The following is a 23,478-nucleotide window of genomic DNA, read 5'->3' on the forward strand; positions in this document are numbered from 1 at the left end:
AACCAGCCGTACCCCTTCAGTTCCATGCAAAAGATCGGTCAATATAGATTGCTATTCAGTTTTCCTGCTCGCTGTAAGATCACTTACTGTTTCCAAAACATACACAAGCAAGAAGCGAGCAGCTACCTGCCTTTTTATATGAAATATGACTTCTTTAAAAGTATAGTGCAGATGGGACCTCAATCTCTTTCCAAAAAATGGATGGAAGCCAAGGGTGGTATCCAGCTAAGACCTACTCAGAGAACACACACTGAAATTAATGAACATGACTAACTCAGGTCCAGTGGGTTTACTCTGAGTAGGACCTAGCTGGAACCAACCCTATGATTCTCCAGGGATAATAAATTCTGGGATTAGATTCCCAAAGTCAATAGGAGTTTGGTGCAACTGCAAAATCAATTATATACCCGGCAGATGCAGAAATCCACACAGACAGCCTTGCTGCCTAGCCTGGACTGTCAGAAGCACTTATCACTGCATTACCTTCAGCTTCTTCTCTTTCTCATGCACCACAGCACGGACTATGTTGAGCGAGGTATAGGTGAAGCTCAGCATGAGCAGGAGGGGAAGCTGGTTCTGAATGGCCAGCACAAAGAGGTCATTGACGTAGGGTGGGTAGGGAAAACGGCGAATGACCACCATGAACCTTTCCAGCAGACTTTCTGCAGAAGTGTTGGTGTGGGACTGCAGGATTGCCATGTCCACAGCATGCTGCACTGCCAGGAAGCCTTCTCGGTAATACCCTACGGATGCAAGAGGAGGGGGTCATAAAGGACATCACAGAAGTTGTCTGATACTGAGGCCACATTCACACCACAAATCACTATCATACCACTTTAAACAATCAGGGCTCTTCCCTCTAACCCCCCACCAAGCATTCTGGGAGCCACAAATTGTTAGGGGTGCTGAGAGTCATTAAGAGACCCCAGAGTGGTTCTACAGCCAATCCCTCTTCACTGTGAAATCTGGGAACTGTAGTAACTCAGTGAGGAGAATAGGGGTCTCTTAACATCTCTCATCACTGCTCAGTGGTGCAGTCACCTCAGGTGGCAGGCTGGGGACAGCCGCAGGGGGGCAAGTCTGGGCCCTCAGGAAGACACTGCTTGCTGCCTCCTGCATTTCTCCTCCTCCTCCTCCTCTTCCTCCCCCTGTGTGTTCCTTTCCAGCCTCCTTTCTGCCCCCCTCCAGGCCTGGATTAAAACAGCTGGAGGCCCAGGGCTAGGAGGTCTCCTGATCATGAGAAATAAAACCTCGTCCTCTTCTTTATCTGCTCAATGGAAGTAGAACGTTGCTGAATTTTCAGCATTCATTAAAATAGTGTTTATACATTTATAACCTTTAATAAGTTTACAGAAGTATGGAATTAATGAAGACATTCACACAGAACATTCATAGGGGACTCATACCTATATTATGACATTTCACTATATACAAAGTCAGAACAGTTTCCTTCAAGCTCTTTTTGACGCAAACTTCTCCATTATATCATTAAAATCAGGAAGTCACAGTTTATCATTTTCGATGCAGTAGAATGCTTAGATCAGACAACCATTCTGTTTGTAACCATTAAATACAAGAACAATCTGAAAATTGCTTCCACATTTGGAAAAGTAGTCCAAATTTTCTCCTGAAATATTATTTTATATATATCTTGGTGGCTTTTCAGCATAAGCCTGTACAGGTGGGAGTGAAAAGGTCATTTTTGGATACTCTTGCACCAACATCTCAATGCCTTTGTGAATCTGTTCCTTGGTTGCTTGCAGCTACAACAAAAATGAAAAATTGCCAGCCACACTCCTATTCACTGCTGCTCTTCTGCCTAGATTGGCTTCAAGAGCCTCCATGACAGGGATAAATGAATTTACCTTAAACTTATCTCTTGGAGAAAGTTCATCTAGGACTATGGGTGCTGTCCCATCATTAGGCTCCCCCCCCCCATACTTTCTGCCTTCTTTTGAAAGTTTTGTACTCTACATCTGGTACAGTAAATTTTGCTTGCTATTCACTCTCAGTCACAAAGGTATGTGCCTCCAAGTAATCTTGCGATGCTTTGATTCACTCTTCGAGTGTTGATGAGAGCATTTGACCACACTTGCTTGCTTAAGGATGTTAGCATAGAGTTCATATGATTTTTAGAGTTTGCACAAGATAAGCCTGATGCCAATCAATGAATCCAGTAGAAGCTAAAGCAGTAGTTGAGGAAGTTTAACTAGAGAAAAGTGTGCACACCAAATTTTCCCCGGTCTCCTGCAGTGGCCTCAGGAAGAAGGAGGCGCCATTTTCTTTTTTGCCTCAAGTGGCAAAACATGCTGGGCTGGCCCTACTCATCATCCTAAACAAATTACAGTTCCCAGAATTCTCTGGGGGAAGCCAAGGCTGTTTAAAATGGTATAGTGTTTGGGTCCTGCCTGATGGTTTCCCACAGGCATCTGGGACGCTAGACTAGATAGGCCATTGGCTTGACCTAGGCAGCTCTTATTATGTTCTTACAATACAGAACTGCTCCATAAACAAATCAAAATGAATGCTCAATAAAAATGAGATATAATCTAATCCCTGCATAAACTTCGTGTAAGCAAATCAGGATGAGTGCTGAATAAACAGGTTAAAGGGAGGTCGGCGCCTCTCAAGAAATGACCAGGCTCCCATGCCCTGTCTAATTAAGTGACTTATTTTAACTGTGGGGCTATCTTCCTCCACTCCCTTCCTCTTGCCTTTGCTTCACATGTCTATTAACACTACAATCCTGCAGGCAAGATAGTGCAATTATTGTTAGTAATCAACAAGGAAGGCTAAGTTATAGTAGGATGTTCGGACTCTAACAAAATACGGGAATTTATTTAAAACAAGCAACAAGGCTTCAGCCCAAACAAAGCCTGTAAATCAAGCAAATACATCTCACATGGCAAACATTTGCATAATTTCTTATGCCAGTTACTGAGGTTCAGTGTGGAATTACAGGCCTCTCCTAGCCACTCCCACAGTTTAAGGCCTATTAGTTCCAGCGCTCTCTATGATCTCTACTCACCATTATAATTACATACTCAATCGCCAACCTAGTATTTTATTACAACAATGAAGTAATGTCTCACCATTTACATCACCTCAACAGTTTATACTATTGGTGGTACTGTATATAAATAATTCTGCAAATGCATACATACATGCGGACATGAGACTTCAAAGGTCACATCCACACCAATGCATTTAAAGCACATTTAACACACATTTAAAGTGCATAGCTTCCCCCAAAGAATCCTGGGAACTGTAGTTTACTCATTCCAGAGCTGCAATTCCCAGCACCCTCAACAAACTACAGTTTCCAGGGTTTGTCTGGGGAACCCTTGGGTGTTAAATGTGCTTTAAACGTATCATGTGAGTGTGATCAAAAGCTGCAGTGTGCTCTCTGGAATCCTCAAACTTCTTGGAAACCCAAATTCCTACAAGTTAGAATCACAGCTGAGATATTATCTTGAGCGGCCTTGAGTCCATGCCAGGGGAAAGGGCAGGGTATAAATCAATATCACCATCACTATCATCTCTGTATTTTCTTTCCAAGCCCCCTATCCTCCTACCCCCATAAATTCCCTTCTATTGTTGAAATGACATATCCATGCAGTTTGCAGCTAGACCTAAGATGTGCATATTAGCCGCCTAATGTCATTGTGTCTTTGCAGCAGAAGAATTTCACCAACCCTGTTCCAATTAGGAGATGACTAACACGGAAACATGCCAAGCCTAGGTGCCGGCAGTTCTGCCAACTCTCTGCAACTGCAGCCATTTGTTAAGCTGCTAATTAAATGCATTCCGCCGCTCACTCCTCCAGCGTAAGTGAGCCAAGGAGACAATGAAAGTGGGTTCGAGAGAGAGGCAGGCGATGCACACAGCTTGTCCTTTCAATGATAAACAAGCAGGAAGCTGGAAACGAGACCTCCTGCTTCTCACAGCCTGTGCCGGTGTCTGCCACCAGAGGCTTCGTGGAGCAGCGTGGCTGTGTGTGTGCAATGCAGAGTGGGCCTGCTTTTAAGCAGTTTCTAGTTGCTTTGGAAAAAAACAGCCATTTATGGATTGTGTATTTACCCCAAAAGCCTTGCTTGCCATCTGATGAGGGGAGCCCTCACCCACATATATAGCCACACAGTTCATTAAGTTAACAGCACAATTTGTTCTAGGAAGATCATACATCAGCTATGACAGCTGAATGCAAATTCAATTTATTTTTTTTAGGAAGGGGGCATTATATTTTTCCTCCAAGGATCTCAGGATGGCTGCGAGATTCTACTCACCTCCATTTTGTCTTCACAACCACAACAGCAAGAGTGGAGAACTGGTGACCTTCCAGGCATTTGTTGGACTACAGTCCACATCAGCCCTGACTGAGGGCTAAGGGAGCAGGAGTCCATCTACATTTGCAGGGCCACAGACTCCCCAGTGGTAGCTGGTGCCCACTGGAACTCGTAGGGCAGGAGGCAAGGAGATTCACTTTGGGTGGAGTCAGAGTCAATGATAGGTGGAACCAATTCTAGTTTTGTCTCCATCCTCCTAGCTACTGAGCTCTACAAAGCCAGGTGGCAATAATGCAGTAAAATTGGGGACGTATTGCAGAACAATTCAATGTATTAGTACAGTGGTACCTCGGGTTGTGGGACGCGGGTGGCGCTGTGGGTTAAACCACAGAGCCTAGGACTTGCTGATCAGAAGGTCGGCGGTTCGAATCCCCACAATGGGGTGAGCTCCCATTGCTCGGTCCCTGCTCCTGTCAACCTAGCAGTTTGAAAGCACCTCAAAGTGCAAGTAGATAAATAGGTACCGCTCCAGCGGGAAGGTAAACGGCCGTTCCGTGTGCTGCTTTGGTTCGCCAGAAGCAGCTTAGTCATGCTGGCCACATGACCCGGAAGCTGTACGCCAGCTCCCTCGGCCAATAAAGCAAGATGAGCACTGCAACCCCAGAGTCGGTCACGACTGGACCTAATGATCAGGGGTCCCCTTTACCTTTACCTTGGGTTACATATGCTTCAGGCTACATACACTTCAGGTTACAGACTCCGCTAATCCAGAAATAGTGCTTCAGGTTAAGAACTTTGCTTCAGGATGAGAACAGGAATCGTGCAGCGATGGTAGTGGGAGGCACCATTAGCTAAAGTGGTGTCTCAGGTTAAGAACAGTTTCAGGTTAAGAACGGACCTCCAGAATGAATTAAGTACTTAACCCGAGGCACCACTGTAGCAAGGTCCTAAATGCAAGGTCCTAAATGGCCTCAGATGCAAGAACCTAAAGTAACGCCTTCTTCAATAAAAACCGCAGAACAGAATACATACACACAGAAAATCAGCCTGGTAGATCCTTTTGGGGAGGGACCATCGTTCATGTTACAGATAACTTTCTTTGCACACAAGACGTCCCAGGTTTCATGCTTGCCATCTCCAGTTTAAAATGTACTAGGCGGCACAGAATATGAGAAGCCTCTGCCTGAGACTCTCCTGAGCTACTGCCAGTCGGGGGAGGCTGTGCTAATCTATGGTGCTCAAAGAGTCTGACCTGGTCTAAGGCAGCTTCATCTGTTCCTGTGCCCTGATACCCATGTAATTGACTTTCCCCATGAACTCCCAGCCCAGAGATTACTCACCTGGTGTCCCTCCATCGTGCAAGTTGGGTTCTCTGGGTCCTGGTAACTGGAACAGCGGGAAGAGGTAGCTGGTGTGCCAATCGCGGTCCAGGTTAGGGTTCAGGCCTGTCTGCTCACTCCGAGGGGCATTCCTAGGGCTGTATTTGAAACGCAGTCGGTAACTCACCTGCAAGAGGAATTAAAAATTTATAAACCCACATAACAATATAGGAAAACGGGCAAAAGCCAATCTCCCAGCAAACAAATCAAAATGATTACTCATTACAGTGGAACCTTGGTTTCCAAATGGCTTAGCTGCCGAACAATCAGCTCCTGAACGCCGCAAACCTGGAAGTAAGTGTTCCGGTTTTCGAATGTTTTTCGGAAGCCAAACATCAGACACAGCTTCCGTTTGAGTGCAGGAAGTTCCTGCAGCCAATCAGGAGCTGTGCCTTGGTTTCCGAATGGTTTCAAACAGACTCCCGGAACAGATTAAGTTTGACAACCAAGGTACCACTGTAAAAAGCCAATATCATCTAAACTCCCTGCATCAAAGCAAAATGAATGCTCACTATAACAGGCTGTCTGGAAGCACCTGCTAATTAACTGTGCATTAATAGCTGCCACTCACTGGCCAAGTTAAATTTTCCAAGATGGCTCCCAGCCACACATGCCCACAAAAGTCCCCCACCCCTGCTTTATCAACTTGAGGAACCCTGGGTGAAACCTGCCCCCGTAACACCTTACCTGCAGTGGCAGGGGCTCTTGACTGTGAGCTAAGAGGTTTTCGAAGACAATGCCAGCCAGAACATTGCCAGAGCGGTTGTCAAACCTGATGTAGTCTTCAAAGGCTTTCTCAGAAGGGAAGCCTCGAACTGCAAGGAAAACAAAATACACAATGAGTGTGCGAGGTGGGGGGTGGGGAACAGGAGCGGCAAGGTGTTTCATTCAAGAAGTGGTGACTGGTGTCTATGGGTTTTTGTAGGGAGAAAGGCAGAGAGTTCAGCAGTAGGTGGAGCCAGATCCAGTGACAAGCAGAGCCAGCTAACTCCAGACTTTCCCCCATCCAGTGGCAACTGGTGCCCATTGGGACTGGTTGAGCAGAAGGTAAGGAGCCCAACAGTAGGCGGAGCCAAAGCCAAAGACTAAGAAAGAACACCAAGGGGGCGTTATGCTACAGAGGAGCAAACATTTGCACATGCAGACAACCTGCCTAGTTCCTGACCTTTGGTATTGATTTCCAGTGCCTTCGCCACAGTCTCCACGATGCTCTTCACAGCCGTGTTGTTAGCGGGGACATAGGCCAGCTCCAAGTTGTATGGGTGCCAATGAGGGGAGACAGGAAGCTTAGACACCGGAAGGCTGTGATAGGTGGTAGCATTCGGGTGGTCAACCGCCTGTACTCTGTGACGGAGGGCAATGAGGATGGCAGCAAACAACAATGGCAGGCAGATCTCTATGATCGTGACCAAAATCTGTCGCTTCTGCAAAACAAACCAGGTATATGTGTTTAGCTTGGCATGGAATCCTTTCCCCTGGGTGGGAAACAGCTGCAAGTGTAGATCAGGTGTTGCTATCCATGCTGCACCCCCAGCAAGTTACTCTTTGCTGCGGCTAGAACTTAAGAATTGACATGCTGAGCCATCAACGAGGGGCTGTCTGCTAGCAACCGACATGAGAACAGGCCTTCTTAGTGCTGGCTCCCTGCTTATGGAATGCTCTCCCCAGGGAGGCACATCTGACACCATTGTTGCCTATCTTTAGGTGCTAGGTCAAAATGTTTCTTTTATGCCAGGCCTTTGTTTTTGGCATTCATCTTTAATTATCTATTGCGCCCTTCAGTGGGTGGGACATTTTAGCCCTCCTTTTTTTATAAATTTGAATGTGTTTTTAGCTTTAAGCGTGTTTTAGTTCTATGTTGCTTTTACTGTATGTGCTATTTTGTTGTAAATCACTTTGAGTTACATTTTGTAAAAAAAAAAAGTGACTAAGTTCATTAATTAAAAATATTAATAACGATGACGACGACACAACTTCCTGTTTCTGCAGTAAATTATTTGCCAACTTATCCAACTATTTCTAAAAAGCAATTCCAGAGCACTGCATTTTCATCTTGCCCATTTCTCTTTCATACCTGTAATCAAGTGAGATCAAGACTGTGTCCAAGGGATCACCTCTAGATCAAGTCCAAAGAGCACTGTAGCATCTTTGGGACCAATAACCTTTTCAGCTTAAAAAACTGAGATATGGGGATGACTTGCTCCTCTGCATGTAGCCATTTCGTGCCTCCTTTGAGCTAGCAAACAAAGCATAGAGAGCCAGTCTCTGCTCATGCGCCTTTATAGCAACTGCAGATAGAACTTGCCAAGGCATCTAGATCTTTACCCAAGGAGAAGAGCTGCCAACCCAGTCATAAATGCTGTAGACATGCGATCAGCAGTGACCACAGCTTTTGTAATTGCCTTACATATGTATTACTACACTCTACATATATTACTACACTCTACACAAGACTTTGCAAGCAGATCAAGTTACATGGCAGATACAAGGAGGCCAAGAAATGGGGCTCTGGGGGTGGGGTTGGTTTTGATGAAAAAGGTGGGTGGAATGGGTGGATGTTTCGGAAAGACATTTATTCATTAAGTAAAGTACAGGCAGTTCTGCAATCTCCAAAACAAAAACAAACAAAAACGATAATGGTTAAGCAATGAATTGCCAAGGAAATTCATAAAGCATTTAAACCATTTGCCTATTCCCCCTCTTTGCAGTGTACGTAGGATTTCTTGTACCTATCAGAGTGGGCTAGGAATCCCATACATTCACATAACGTGCTGGGATCAAGCGGAACCTTTTCCTCTGCAGTCATAATGCAATTCTCTCACCTGTGGCTTGAATCAGGATAAATCACAAGGACACACTACTTGAGCCAGTTACCTAACCAATGTCAGGATGTCTGTGTATTGTGGGATGGGTGCATGAAGCATTCTCCCTCCTCCCCTTGCAGCATCCACATGACACTGATAGCATCAAAATGCCACCCTGTAGCACCCCCCCCCCCAATGAATCAGAATTTACCCTTTCCATGGAAAATCCAGTAAGTTCAAGAAACTTGTTTGCCAGTAACTTGTTTGCAATAGGTGAATGACTTATTTGAAGTATTAAACCCTTGCCTGGAGGTGCCTTCTGTGAATGGCCATTGCTTATTATATAATTGTTACTGTCAAACTTCAGTCTTAATAATCTGGATTGTTGGTACTCTAGGGTTTGGCAATTTGCCCTCCTTAACAAGAGTGCTCATAAACTAAAAGTATCTAAATGGCAGAATTCAAATGAACCTCCCCCCACCCCGTATGGCATGACGTAATTTCCTATACAAAAACTGAGGCACATACTCACTCGGTAACACTAGTATATATAAATGTCTGGCTCATCTATGACTTTATAGAACCTTTATTCTCAATGATGGAAATCACAGGTGGAGAATACATTGATTTTTACATATCTTTATTATTTGTGAAGGGAATATTTGTATGAGTTAATATTTCATTATCCCTTTGGAGATATCCCTTTGTACTTTTGTCCTTCCTGGTTTTGACACTTTATGGTTGACATTTCTCTCCCTCTCCCAAGCCTATGTATTTATACTAGCAACGCAGGGAAATGCTTCATGCATTGGGTAATTTGAGCTATTCTCCGCTAATTTTGTTAAATGTGCCACAAGATTGTTGTTTACACCAGTGGCTCCCAAACTTCCCCCCCCCACTTGAAAATTCCTGAGGGTCTTGATGGAACACAGAATAATTTTTCTGCCTGTTGTAGCAACTGTAATGCATTGTGCTAGATATGCTGTATGATTTTAATTGCATTTTTATGGATGCCACTTGAATAAAGCCTGTGGTTTGGGAAGCCTTGGTTTATGCAACCTTTGTTTCATATGCAGTGTACAATGATCATTGGGAGGAAGTCACAGCTCTGGAGTAGAGCACATGCTTTGATGCAGAAGGCTCCATATCACATCCTGAGCATCTCCACTGAAAAGGATATCAAGCAGCAGAGCTTGGAAAGGTTGCACACAACCCTTCAGAAGCTTTGCCAGTCCTCTGGTCAAGGGGGACTGATGGTCAAGATGGACTTGGTATAAAACCAGCCTTCTATGCAAACTGACCTCTGATACAGTGCAGATGAGGCAGATGAGTTGTGCAACTAACACAGTGATACGCAATTGTAGGCCACCACCTTATGACCTAGTGGGCTCTTTGATTCGCAATGGAAGATCCATTTACACCTGACAGGTGCAATAAGAGAGAGACTAAAGGAGATTAACGTTGGCAAGGGATCATAGGATTAGTCCATGGCCAAAATCTCAAGTAAGCATCTTTCAATCCAGCCCACAGAGACATATCAACATTTAATACAAAGCAAAACAAACACACCTTAGTTAGATATGTTTGCATTGCCCAAGTCTTGTACAAGCTACACAGGAAGAAACACCTAGAATCATAGAATCATAGAGTTGGAAGAGACCACAAGGGCCATCGAGTCCAACCCCCTGCCAAGCAGGAAACACCATCAGAGCACTCCTGACATATGGTTGTCAAGCCTCTGCTTAAAGACCTCCAAAGAAGGAGACTCCACCACACTCCTTCCTTCCCAACTGTTCGCATTGGTTATTTGCTTTGCTTTGCTCTTGAAATAACGCTTTGCTGAAATTTTATTATTTCATTTATCGCTAGATCAAGATGGCGAACAATTCCCAAAGTGGTTTAACAGTCAATCCCTCTTCCCAATGAACTCTGGAAACTGTAGCACTATGAGGGGAATAGGGTCTCCTAACAACTCTCAGCAGCCTTAACAAACTACACTTCCCAGGAAGCAACGACTACTTAAAGTGGTATGTCACGGCTTTAAATATATGTACTGTATAGTGCAGATGGGGCCTTAAAGCGAGGTACATTGGCAGCAAGAATGCAGAGGTCTGACCTCCACATCTCTGTTCTCCATTTCCACCCTCTTGCCCATGTTGTACGACTCTCTGTAATCTTACCTGCAAGATGTAATTCTTCCAAAGAAGAAGCCCAAACTGCCGTAGCAGAACCATCTTTCCCTTCGGAAGGGAGGAGCCACAAGCTTCCAGGACTCTGAGGAAGAAAATGGTTTGAGCTTTCAGTTAATCATGCAAAGCAAATTCACAACCAGACAGTCATCTTATAGAAAGACCTACTCCAAGAAGTGTTCTGCTGTCTCCTGTGTTGGAAGAAATGGGCAAAATTACAAAACAAAGAGTTGCATGTCTCAAGAAGAGCCTAGGATTAGAGCTGGAAAATACTCTAGATACTACACTTGATCTTAGCCAAAAGAGCTGGAAAATATTCTAGAAGCCATTTAGCTCAAACTGTCATCACCTTGGCTACTGGAAGATTCAGGAGAGATAAAAGGAAGTAGCTCTCTTCACATATAGTGCACAATAAACCTATGGAACTCACACCCACCGGAGGAGGCGACGGCCAGCAATTCAGATGGCTTTAAAGGAGGATTGGACAAATTTGTGGAGAGTAAGGCTATGAATGGCTACTAGCCAGGATGACTATGTTCTACCCTCACTGTCAGAGGTCGTATGAAAGAATAGCCCCTGCTAACTCCAGCATGAAAGCCCTGAACAATAGACTTGGGTGTAGATTCATAGGAATCCCGGCAGCAAAACTGATGCAACAAAATAGCCTGCTTTAATAGGACGCAAGACAAGGCAAGTCTGAACTCGCCCTGCATTCAGGAGCTGGCCGGAATCAGGTATCAGTAAATTCCCTTTTTGGAGATAGATGTTTCCTAATTCAGACAAGGACTGAGAGACAAGATGAGAAACAGAACCTGCAACAAAATGCTGCAGTTTAGATCACACACACATCATATGGGGACTTCCGGCGAGGAAAAACGGTGGGGACCACAGCAGCGAGCAGCTCCTGAAGCCAGCCAGAGCCAACTGCGCTACCAGGCTGGCTCCGGGCTGCTGAGGCTGCTGCTGTCACGTTTCCCAGGGACAGATCTGCAAATCCGGGGACTGTCCCCGGAAACCGGGGGCGTCTGGTAACCCTATACCAAACATGCTGTGACTTCATTGGGTTGGTCTGTTCTTTGCTGGGAGTGTGTGAGAGAGAGACACCCACCCCTTCAGGGTTTTTTCCCCCTGAAGGATTTTTGTGCTTCTGTAAACCTCTGGCATGGGACGCAGGTGGCGTATGGGACATGGGTGGCGCTGTGGGTTAAACCACAGAGCCTAGGACTTGCCGATCAGAAGGTCGGCGGTTCGAATCCCCATGATGGGGTGAGTTCCCGTTGCTCGGTCCCTGCTCCTGCCAGCCTAGCAGTTTGAAAGCACATCAAAGTGCAAGTAGATAAATAGGTATTGCTCCAGCAGGAAGGTAAACAGCGTTTCCGTGTGCTGCTCTGTTCACCAGCAGCAGCTTAGTCATGCTGGCCACATGACCCGGAAGCTGTACGCCGGCTCCCTCGGCCAATAAAGCGAAATGAGCACTGCAACCCCAGAGTCGTCCGTGACTGGACCTAATGGTCAGGGGTCCCCTTTAGCCTTTACCCTTTACTAAACCTCTGGCAATTTGCTGAACATCTTCCTTCTGTCTGGGTGGTGTCATTTTGGCTACATTAGGATCAGCGCCAGCAGAATGACCTTGTTACGAGTTATGTACGATATTTAATCACTGGAACTTAAAACATTACACCACTCCTCCATGACAAGGCCTGCTTCTCTTCCAGAAAGCGAAGCAGAGAAGAACTCTTCGGTCACATTCGCACTATGCATTTATGCATTTAAATCACTATGATATCCCTTTGATGGTCCTGGCTTCCTACAAAGAACTCTGGGACCTGCTGTTTGTTAACAGGGGTGGGGCTAAGTTGTTAGGAGACCCCCTATTCTCCATCAGAGAGCTACAGTTCCCAGAGTTCCCTGGGAAGAAGGACTGATCATTAAACCACTATATTAGGGAACACTGTTTCCCAAAAATATGTATTTAACTTCTTCTACTGAAGGGGCTCTTCCCTAGGCTGCAGATTTAGGGTTGGAAGGTACTGGTGAAAGCACTCTTGGGTCTCAAGCTATTTGGGGCTTTGTGTGCTAGTACTGAGGGACGCGGGTGGCACTGTGGGTAAAACCTCAGCGCCTAGGGCTTGCCAATCGCATGGTCGGCGGTTCGAATCCGCGCGGCGGGGTGAGCTCCTGTCTTTCGGTCCCAGCTCCTGCCCACCTAGCAGTTCGAAAGAACCCCTAAGTGCAAGTAGATAAATAGGTACCGCTTTATAGCGGGAAGGTAAACGGCGTTTCCGTGTGCTGCGCTGGTGCTGGCTCGCCAGAGCAGCTTCGTCACGCTGGCCACGTGACCCAGAAGTGTCTGCGGACAGCACTGGCTCCCGGCCTCTTAAGTGAGATGAGCGCACAACCCTAGAGTCGGACACGACTGGCCCATACGGGCAGGGGTACCTTTTTACGCTAGTACTAACACCTTGAATTGGACCTAGTAGCTCAAAAGCAGTTGGAGCAATAGTACAATGACAGGCGGTGCTATGATCTCCATTTGCTGCACAGTGCAGTAACTTGGAAATCGCATTTTGCAGTATCTCCAACTTCTAGAATATCATCCAGGGAAGTCCCATGAAGAGTGCATTACAGGACCTGAGAAATTATTAAAGCATGAATCTCTGAGGCTAAATGCTCTCAGTCCAAGAAAGGCTGCAGCTGGTGAACCAGGCAGAACAGGGCAATGTAGGGAAATCCGTAAGTCTGAGAACTTCTGATCTGGGATGCTGTCTAAAAGGCTGCACTCTAAAGGTCAAGGGGAAGGGGGGAAGGGGGAGGGAGACATTCAGGGAAATAAAGTAGAATTCTATTACCATGGGCTTTGATTTAAGCACAGGCTCCTTTCTTCTGTACTGTGCAGGCAAAATGAAAAACACTTTACAGAACCAATAATAAGAGGACGTATAAACTCCAACGGCCTGAGAGACAGATGGCACAAAGCTCCACAAAACACATCTTTGCACAACTAGACTCCATGTCCGGAGGCAACAACAAACAGCCATCAAAGGTAAAGGTCAGCAACAGTTTCAAAAATAAATAACAAGAGACACAACAGATGAAAACATCTCGCTCCCTAAAAAGGTACCTGAAGTAAGGAAATCTCTTGTGGGCCCCGAAGCCACATCACGGAGTGTGTAGGAACTATATGTTGTAGACCATAATGATATATTTTTATGATACACTGGCATATAAATATTATTTTACAAATTCCATGCTGGCATTGGCCCATGTGTTGCTACATCCTCAGCCTACCTACTAGTAGAAAGCTCATCTAACACCAGCGTCACAGGGGAGAAGGGCTGCAGCTCAGTGACAGAGCCTCCGCCTTGCATGCACAAGGTCCCAGGTTCAATCCCCAGCATCTCCAGGTAGGATTGGGAGAATGTCTCCTGCCTGAACCCCAGTAGAGATGCTGCCAGTCAGTGCACACAACACTGAGTTGATGGACCAATTGTCTGACTCTGTATAAGGCAGCTTCTTATGATCCTATGCACTACAATAACCCAAGTATTATTTTGAATTCTTAATTATCTGTTGTAAGAAGAAAAGAAACCTCCTACACCTTTCCATAACAACAGAAACCGCCCTCTTGTCTTTCAAATCAGCTTAGGGCAGCTTACTGAAGAGGAAAGAAACACAACAGGCTAAGAACTTCCTTCTGAGTGAGAGGAGACAGCCCAGGGCTTGGGCAGAATAGGCTCCAAACAACATCTCTATCTTCACCTGTGTAGTGTCCTGCAGACCAGAAAATGCTTTTTGCAACACCTGGAACATTATACCGTGGTACCTCGGGTTACAGATGCTTCAGGTTACAGACACTTCAGGTTACAGACTCTGCTAACCCAGAAATAGTACCTTGGGTTAAGAACTTTGCTTCAGGATGGGAACAGAAATTGTGCGGTGGCGGCACAGCGGCAGCAGGAGGCCCCATTAGTGGTACCTCAGGCTAAGAACAGTTTCAGGTTAAGAACGGACCTCCAGAATGAATTAAGTTCTTAACCTGAGATACCACTGTAAAATGCTTTGTGGCAGGAAGTTCTCAGGTGGTCTCCAGTGGTGTAGCAAGGGGGGTGCGGTGGGTGCAGGCTGCCCCAGGTGTCACCACCCTGAAGGGGGTGACAAAATGGCTATGGGCTATGTGATACAGTGGCTTGGGTACCTGCAGGCTCCACGCTGCCCAAAACGGCAGCGTGGGGCTTGCATCTGCCCGCTGCCTCTCCCTCAGCCACCCTACAGCGGGGGGGGGCGGGTGACGAAGCTCGATGTAGCGTGCCCTGCCCCAGTGCACCCTGCTCAATGGGTGGCTTGTCCTGCCCCTGGGTGGAAGGTGCACACGATGCTCCGGGTGTCTGAGCGGCTAGCTACGCCGCTGGTGCTGGTTCTACCGATTTAGCAACATACTCAGGACTCGTGGTCTGTGACAGATCCCTTGGTGACAGGAACATAGGAAGCTGAATTGGCCCACCTCCAGTATTGTCTGTTCTAGAAGCGGCCATTACCTCCTACCTGTTCTGGGATCTTTGGCCTGCAAAGCAGCGTCTGCTGCCACTGGGCTAAAGGTCACTTCCAGACAACCTGTTTAATGAGCAGGCATCCCAATTTGCTTGTAAGGAGAGCAGATGATGTTGCATCAAGCAAGTCTTCTCCCTGTCTAGTACATCTCCCCATCATTTTCCTTTTTGCACAAAATCCAGTCTTTTAGACGAGCAGGGTTCTTTCACAAGAGCTCCATACAGTGGTACCTCGGGTTACATACGCTTCAGGTTACAGGCTCCACTAACCCAGAAATATTACCTCGGGTTAAGAACTTTGCTTCAGGATGAGAACAGAAATCATGCTCCGGCAGCGCGGCAGCAGCAGGAGGCCCCATTAGCTAAAGTGGTGCTTCAGGTTAAGAACAGTTTCAGGTTAAGAACGGACCTCTGGAATGAATTAAGTATGTAACCCGAGGTACCACTATATTTGTTTTAAGTGTGCGGTTTGAGAGTACATTCATACCAAACTTCTAAAGCACTGCGATTCAACTTTAAACTGTCATGGCTCCCCCTAAAGAATTATGGGAGCTGTAGTTTATTAAGGGTGCTGAGAGTTGTTGGGGAATCCCTATGGCCCTTCTGGAGCTCCAGTTTCCAGAGTGGTTTAACAACCAATTGAATTATAGCTCTGGGAGCGAAGTGTGGCCTAGCAACTTTCAACGCCCTTAACAAACTACGGCTCCCAGAATTCTTTAGGGGAAGCCATGACTGTTTAAAGAGATATCATAGTGCTTTAAATGCATGATGTGACCTGAATTTGCCAGGACAGGATTGAATTCCAACCCAAAACTGTGAGAGTCTGGTAGAGTCCAGTGGTCTAATTCCTTGCTGATCTTCACTCATCCAAACAGTACATACTGGAGAATTAGCAGAGTCTGCACAGAATGGGTAGAATTTCAATGCAAATAACTTACCCAGATAGTTCTTGCATCTGCAAGGTTAGTGCTAAATAGCATAATAAGCAACAAGAGGCTGTTTGAACAAAGTCCAACATTTATCTTATTATTTATGCTGCCTGGGTCAGCTCAGCTGAGAACAGCTAAAGAGCTACTTCCTAGCGATACGAAATTTGGAAAGGCAGCACCAGTCGGGATCCCTTTGAAAGTGCACCTTTCTGGAGTGGTGGGACAGATAACAGATCCTGGGTGAAAGGCAAAACACAGTTTTTAGAATGGCAAGGGCTCAAGTAAAGCCATGCGCACTGGCAACACCTGTACAACTAACTGATCTAAATTGGACCAGATGTCTACAAAGCAGAGTACTTTGAACCCTAGCCCAGAAGCCTGTGACATTGTGTTGCAATTAAGCAAGGCTAAATAATGTACTGTAATCATGCAATGCAATTTTCTCTTACCAGACTGCAAATCCACAGCGTGGATGTAACACCCGCTCAGGTGACACATATTGCCAATAAGAGCAATATTACAAAAAGTTTAAGGGAAGAGCCACTGAGGGATGAAAACCTGGTTGAAGTAACACCAATGGGAAAAGCTCTGTGGTAACAGCAGCCTTTAAAACTTTGCATTTGCTCAGCAGTATTTTATCTCTTATTTTGAAGTTTGACTATACTTTCAAAATGACTATGCGGTGGAGCAGGAGACTGGGATAAATGAAGCAGGTAATGTTTAGCACCCATGCACTACATTTGCCAGCACTGACAGGTTGCAAAGTTTTTAATTTTGATTGTTTCACATTTTTAATACCAGAGCCTTTCCTGATCCCTGTATAGCTATTTTATGGCCTATGAAAGTCAAGTGCTTTGGTCCCTCACTATAAATCACAACGACTTCCATAATCTTCCTGAAGACATTTGGGGTAAATAATTTTTCTATTTCGCAGCTGTTATGTTTCAGCATACTGTGGGTTGAGTACAGTGTTTATTTTCCCAGAATATAATTCTAAGGCTCTTGCGTAACAAGTACTTAAGGGGTTATAAATCCTAAGGACTTTGCTGGGTTTGCAGGTCATTAACCAGTCGGAAACTGATACAGTCCCCTGAGGTATGCCAGAGGCAAGCTTCACCCTCCCCACATTATTTTTTCACCAACACAAAGGGATAGAAAAACTAAAAGAGCAATAAAAAGAAACTATTTTTTAAGAAGGGAATACCATGAAGATGATGCTCAAGATCTCAAGGCCAGGAAGGGATGTGAGGCCTGCCCTAAAGCACCTTCTGATGCAGATTTGGCTGATATGAAGGGAGAGTTCAAGGGGCGGCCATTTTGAAGTCAATCCAGTGGTTAATTTTCATGATTGAGGTGGGATGAGGATATCATCCCACTTCTTTTCAGGCAGACATAATTTAGTTTGGTTTCACTATCATCTCACTTTGAGCCATGCTGTTGAGTGACAACATCCCTCGCAAATTCACCAGAGTTTTTAAGGTTGAACTTCTGAAGGCTTTATGGGGCAGGGCTAAATAACAGTTCCTCTGTCTTGTTCCTCTGTTCAATTTATTGGCCCTTACCCAGCCCATGGCCACTTCCAGGCACTGATTTAGGGATAAAGTGGAACCCTGAAGGAACGCCAAATGCAGAAATTCCCCAACAGCACCTTCTGAGCCAAATGCTACCTTTATAGTAAACAGGATTTTGTCCCCTTGTGGAGCAAATAAGCAGCATCAAGGTGGAAAAGTTACAGTCCCATTCTGACTCCCCCTTGCCATGGGACTGTTTTTACCTTTTAGGGGGAAATCCCCAGGACAGAAGATCCAGCCCCTGGCCTTTTGTTTTCAGCATTCAATAAGGATTTATTTTCTTTCTTTTTAAAAACATGGTTACAGGAAAGTAGTAAAGCATGCACCCCCAACCATCTGAAATGGTCTGGTCTTGGGAGGACTTTGTTGTTGTTGTTGTTTAGCTGTTTAGTCGTGTCCGACTCTTCATGACCCCATGGACCAGAGCACGCCAGGCACTTCTGTCTTCCACTGCCTCCCGCAGTTTGGTCAGACTCATGTTTGTAGCTTCGAAGACACTATCCAACCATCTCACCCTCTGTCGTCTCCTTCTTCTTGTGCCCTCCATCTTTCCCAACATCAGGGTCTTTTCCAGGGAGTCTTCTCTTCTCAGGAGGTGGCCAAAATATTGGAGCCTCAGCTTCAATCTGTCCTTCCAGTGAGCACTCAGGACTGATTTCCTTCAGAATGGATAGGTTTGATCTTCTTGCAGTCCATGGGACTCTCAAGAGTCTCCTCCAGCACCATAATTCAAAAGCATCAGTTCTTTGGCGATCAGCCTTCTTTATGGTCCAGCTCTCACTTCCATACCATGCAATTTCTCTAAACAAGTAGACCGGCACTAAGTCCAACATTACAGATCAGGGATGGGGAATTTTGATCACCCTGAGGACTACATCCCCTTTTGGGCAACCCAGGGGCTACGTGGCAGTGGTGGGTGGGGCCAGAGGCAAACATATGCAGAGCAACAAATACTGCTTCTGTACAGCAGGCTACTTCCTACACACATCCCTTTCTGTCCTCTAACCAGGGAAGCAAGAGGCATGATCAGAGTGGAAGGACGCAATCCAGCCAGGCAAGAACACACAAGGAGGGCAAAGCAGGGCTTGGGACAGGTATGGCCTGGGACAAAGGGGAGTGGCTAAGGAGGAGGTGTGGCCTCAGGAGATTCCCAAGGACCAGATAAAAAGGATTGGAGGGCTGCATTTGGCCCTGGGGCTGAAACCCCCCACCCGTATTCTAGATCTCAGCACAGCTATTTCTGGAGTTCTCATAAGAAATGGAATGGTGCTGTAAAAAGTGAGTGAGAGAGCTCCTTTATCTCGCTCATGCATTTCCCCCTCTCTACCTGTTTCCCAAAACCAAAATAGCCTCATCTTTGTTGCAGGAAGAGAAGTTGTCAACTTAAAGGGAAATAAAGGAATAGCAGCTTGCCCAACCCCACCCCCCCAACATCAGACAATTATGCTATCCTCCTTTCACAACACAAAGGACAGCTTTCCTCTTATTGATTTAAGCGGGTACCCATGAACCGACAAGAAGCCTTAATGTTACCTTTTCCTTGTCTGAAAACCAAAAATGCCCTCATCAAAGAGATGGGCTTCCAGAGACAAAACCACCATAATCTCACTTTAAGCCTCAAACCACCAGAGGCCCACGCTTATGGCATCGAAGGAAACCAGACAAATCAATGAAAGGCTAACAAAGCACCATCTCTGATCTTTCGCGAGACAAGGATGCTACAGAGGCAACAAGGGATGAAGGAGGAATTTGATTCAGTTTGCATTTAAAGGCAAACCTACTGAATCCAGATTTGCTGAAACAAAACACGAACTGAAACACAGCCATCCTTTAAAATTCACATTTATCCAAATGCTGAAAGCAGAATGCACAAAAATGCATCCCATCCCCTGTTTTAGACATGATTAGGAAGGGGATAAGAAATTTAATGGTTTGCACTTAAAGGTGAACCTATTTAATTTTCACTTCCTGAAATAACACGCTAGCTGAAACACAGACATTCTTTGAAATTTGCACTTACCTGAATTTTATAATGCAGCTCTCCAGCTAAGTAAAGTGTACAAATATGCACAGAATGGGAGTAAAGAGTGCATAAAAATGCATATATCTGTGAAAGTAACATACTAAAAAGCATTACAGTAGGAAAAACTGGTTTGCAAAAAAAAAATGTGTCTGTGTGTGTATAAATTAATACTATAATGCTGGTGAAATTTCATAAGGACTTTATTTTATACTGCAAACCAATGTGGAAATGTAGAAAACTCTACTTAAGATTGGAAAAATGAGAAACTGAGATGGACAAATCCACCCACTTCAAAAGACAACAACACTTTGCAGGTCTTTGCAGCCTGAATTGATTTGATCTATGAAGAGATTCCCATGGCAAAGAAGCAAAGGCAGAAAGAGCAGCTATCCATGCACAAAAGAGCCTTTTCTGTGGCAGCACCCAGGTTGTAGAATCACAAGAACAGCTCCACCCCTGGGGACAACAGGAGTCAAATAAGCAAGATTTCCACAACAGAGGTTTCCTCTCAGTGCAAAGAGGGATGCCATTTTTACCAGGACTGTGGCACAGGGTGGAAGGAATAGACTCTCCCTCCTCCATGGTTCCGATTCTGCTCCTCCCATCCCCCATAACCTCTGCACATTAATGGAATTCACACAATTAACATCGCATCTACTAAGCCCTGAGGCTCAAAAGACATGCATAAGAAAGCAACCTCGATTATGCCCTGAGTTCCGTTACCTTGATTCATTATGCACATGAACATGCATAAGTTTATTCTGCATAAATAATCGGTTCTGCTAATAACAAGGAGAGGTTAAGAGATATGTAAAACCCTCAGTATTAATAGCTAGAATCCTTTCCTATGCAGCTCACCTAAGATTTTAATGAGAACCACCCATGCAGGTCTCTTCATCAAGCTAACCTTTGCAGGACTGAGGACTAGAAACTTGCCTTTTAGAATAAAAGCAGTCATGCTCAGGTGCTGCTGTTGTGGGTATGTAATGCATCTCTGCATGTAGTCAGAGGTTTCTACACAGCCATACACAGACACAAACCTCTCCAATCACTATCCAAACAAGCAAGAGGCATTATTGCAATTCAGAAATGCACTCCAGCCAGTCAAAAGGCTCAAAGAAGGACTGGTGAGGAGTGGAGGCTGTGAGGGTCCAGAGGGCTGAAATTTGGAGGGCTGCATTTGGGACCTGGGCTTGAGATTCCCCACACTTGCTTTAACCAAAAATGCCATGTGTCGAAACCTGGGCAACTACTGAGTTATGGACCCACCAGCTGGGACAGTGGGGACAGATCAGGCTAGAGAAAAGAGCAGTGCTGCAGCTAGGTAATTTTAGACTCCCTGCTTCTTTAGATGGTATTGTTATTTATTGATTTATATACAGCTTACTTGCCAAACATAGTTATGTTTTTAAGTAATGTGTACAATTTCACATTTGGGTAGGCTCATTATGCTGAATGAAACTTGACCTTCTGTTGCAGAGTTCCATAGCCGCCTGACCAGGAATTCTCATGGGCAAAGTCTTCCATTTCTGTCAGCCCTAAAGAGGAGATGGATGCGCACTCCCTGGTCTGTCCCTTGTGGGGGATCCTGAAGCCCTTATCTTCTTCCCCAATGAGACCCCTCTGCCACTAGATTCTCATTACTGATCCAGCAGTTGTAGGGAAAAGTACTGCCCCTTTAACTGACCAAGTATTCAATATTCATGAAGTAAGCTGGGGCTTCTAGCAATTGAATACCCAATCATGTGATAAAGATCTGCAAGTTATTACAGGACATTGCTGAGACAACATCTACTTTATGTCTCAACTGCAGACTCTCCGGCTGTGGTCCTGAAACCCATACCATGATCCCTCTCCAAGGTTCTGATCTTGCCTTGTCTTGCCCCCTGGGAATGACTGGCCTCCCTTTGCTTGGGCCATCACTTAACTACAGTGGTGGGAACCCCTGTGGATTAGGACACAAAGTCCTGACCTGACAGCACCACTAGGAATGAGACACATGTGCACTGCACATGTTGAATAGTTCACCTCTCCTTAGCCCTTCATAGCCATCCTCTGGACTCACCTTTGCCTCTCCACATTATGTGTAAGCTCTGCTTTCTCTCAGCATCAGTAACACACTGATGCAATAGCTAGAAATCCAAAGGCTGCCATAAGGACATACAGCACTGTATTATTCTGCGCTAGAAATAAATCACAAAAGATGTGTTCCCTGAAAGGAATTAGACCATTTCTCTACACAGCATTTGATCTATATAGCAATCTTGGAAAAGATAGCATTCAGACTGAAACAGGGTAAAGCAAAGCTGCAAGGACTTCATTCAATCTACCATGGATCAAAATATGTACATCTCTTAGCCAGAAATAGCCAAGTCTGTGTGAACATGATAGATTATGCCTACAGACTTTTGATGGCTGTCCCACTTCCTCTCTGTTACCTGTGCAGCTGAGTCAAAACAATAGCTTTTTAAAAGAGAGAGAACATTTATTATATATAACAATAATGCATTAGATCCTCAGCTACACCAACATTTGGTTATATGCCTTTTCTTCTTCATATCTGTAGTCTTATCTTGAAAATCAATAAAAATACATTAAAACACAAAATATGAGTTCCCAGCCACATGGCTGCCTACAGATGAGCTCTGCTGCCAAGCTATCGCATTGCAAGGAGGGCAAGCAAGTTCAAAAGCAGCTTGTGGAGAGACAAGAGGTTCCTTTAAAGCCCCTGCCACGTTCTTCGCTCTTCTGATGCACCGTTTCCATAGAAACTGGGGCTGCAAAAAAGGCAGCGTTTCAGTTCACTTTGATGCAGCCGTAAGGTCTGGAGAAGCTGGGATTCTGACCTGAACGGTTACACCAGACAGCCTTGCATCATAGGAACCTCATCTCTGCCTGTTTTAGCAGCATCAGGACCACTTCCTGTCAAGTTTTAGGGGTTGGGAAGGCAAAGGCAACCCTGAGGCCAGATAGCCTCTCACAAGAGCCATCAAGGAGAAAATAATGGAGTCATTTAGCAACACTTGTGTACCGTGGGTTATTTTGCTCCCTCCCCCTTTTGGTCCCACGGGCCTTGAGCATTTAACAGGGTACAGATAGAGCATTTAATGTGGCACAGATAAGAGAGGTCAGTGCAAGCATAGAAAGCTGCCCTTACAATGAGTCTAGACCATTGGGCTCACATGGCTTAGTACCATCCACACTGACTGGCAGCAGCCCTTCTGGGTTTCTTTCTCTTCCTTGGAGATGCCAGGGACTGAACCCAGGACTTTCTGCATTCATTCATTTAACAGAATTTATACACCACTTGATTGCTGAAGAACCCTCAAAGCAGGTCTCTTACTCAGAGCTTTGGGCCTTCTGCATTGGGACACCAGCGTAAGATGAGCTTGCCGCCACCACCACCAGCAAGGAGGCTGAAGAGGTAGAAACATTCTTTTACAGGGGGACCCTTGAAAACACCAGCAAATATGATGGGAGGGACATCACTTATGTCTGGGGAATTTCAACAAGTTAGTACACATTGTACTCAAGATCTCTGGAACAGAAGGAAAACAGGGATTCTTTGTTCTGCTTTTAAGAACACATCTGCTTGGGAGAGTCAAGAGCCATGCGGTTGCCACATAAGAGTCAGAGAGTCAATTTCCCCTGGGTTTGCTAGAGACTTCCTCTCTGGTCTTCGGCAACAAACCCTGTAGTGACACACTTCCCCTTCTGCCTAAAGAGCCAAGTTCTTAGGAAAGGTACAGG

The 23,478-nt window shown here is 45.4% G+C and overlaps 1 protein-coding gene across 2 annotated transcripts in view; it reads right to left on the reverse strand.

Annotated features, from left to right (window-relative positions):
* Positions 1 to 23,478, reverse strand: part of ABCA3 (ATP binding cassette subfamily A member 3) — a 74,100-nt gene that overhangs the window by 40,306 nt on the left and 10,316 nt on the right. For both annotated transcript variants that reach the window (XM_083711063.1, XM_083711064.1), the window contains exons 2-6: positions 10,650 to 10,743; positions 6,831 to 7,089; positions 6,353 to 6,480; positions 5,627 to 5,792; positions 484 to 743 (exon numbers count right to left, since the gene is read on the reverse strand). In XM_083711063.1, coding sequence (XP_083567189.1) covers positions 484 to 743; positions 5,627 to 5,792; positions 6,353 to 6,480; positions 6,831 to 7,089; positions 10,650 to 10,703 — 867 coding nt within the window. In that variant the 5' untranslated portion in view covers positions 10,704 to 10,743. The remainder of the gene's footprint in view (positions 1 to 483; positions 744 to 5,626; positions 5,793 to 6,352; positions 6,481 to 6,830; positions 7,090 to 10,649; positions 10,744 to 23,478) is intronic.

Source organism: Podarcis gaigeae (genome assembly GCF_964106915.1).
Source record: "Podarcis gaigeae genome assembly, chromosome: 14".
Classification (NCBI taxonomy): domain Eukaryota; kingdom Metazoa; phylum Chordata; class Lepidosauria; order Squamata; family Lacertidae; genus Podarcis; species Podarcis gaigeae.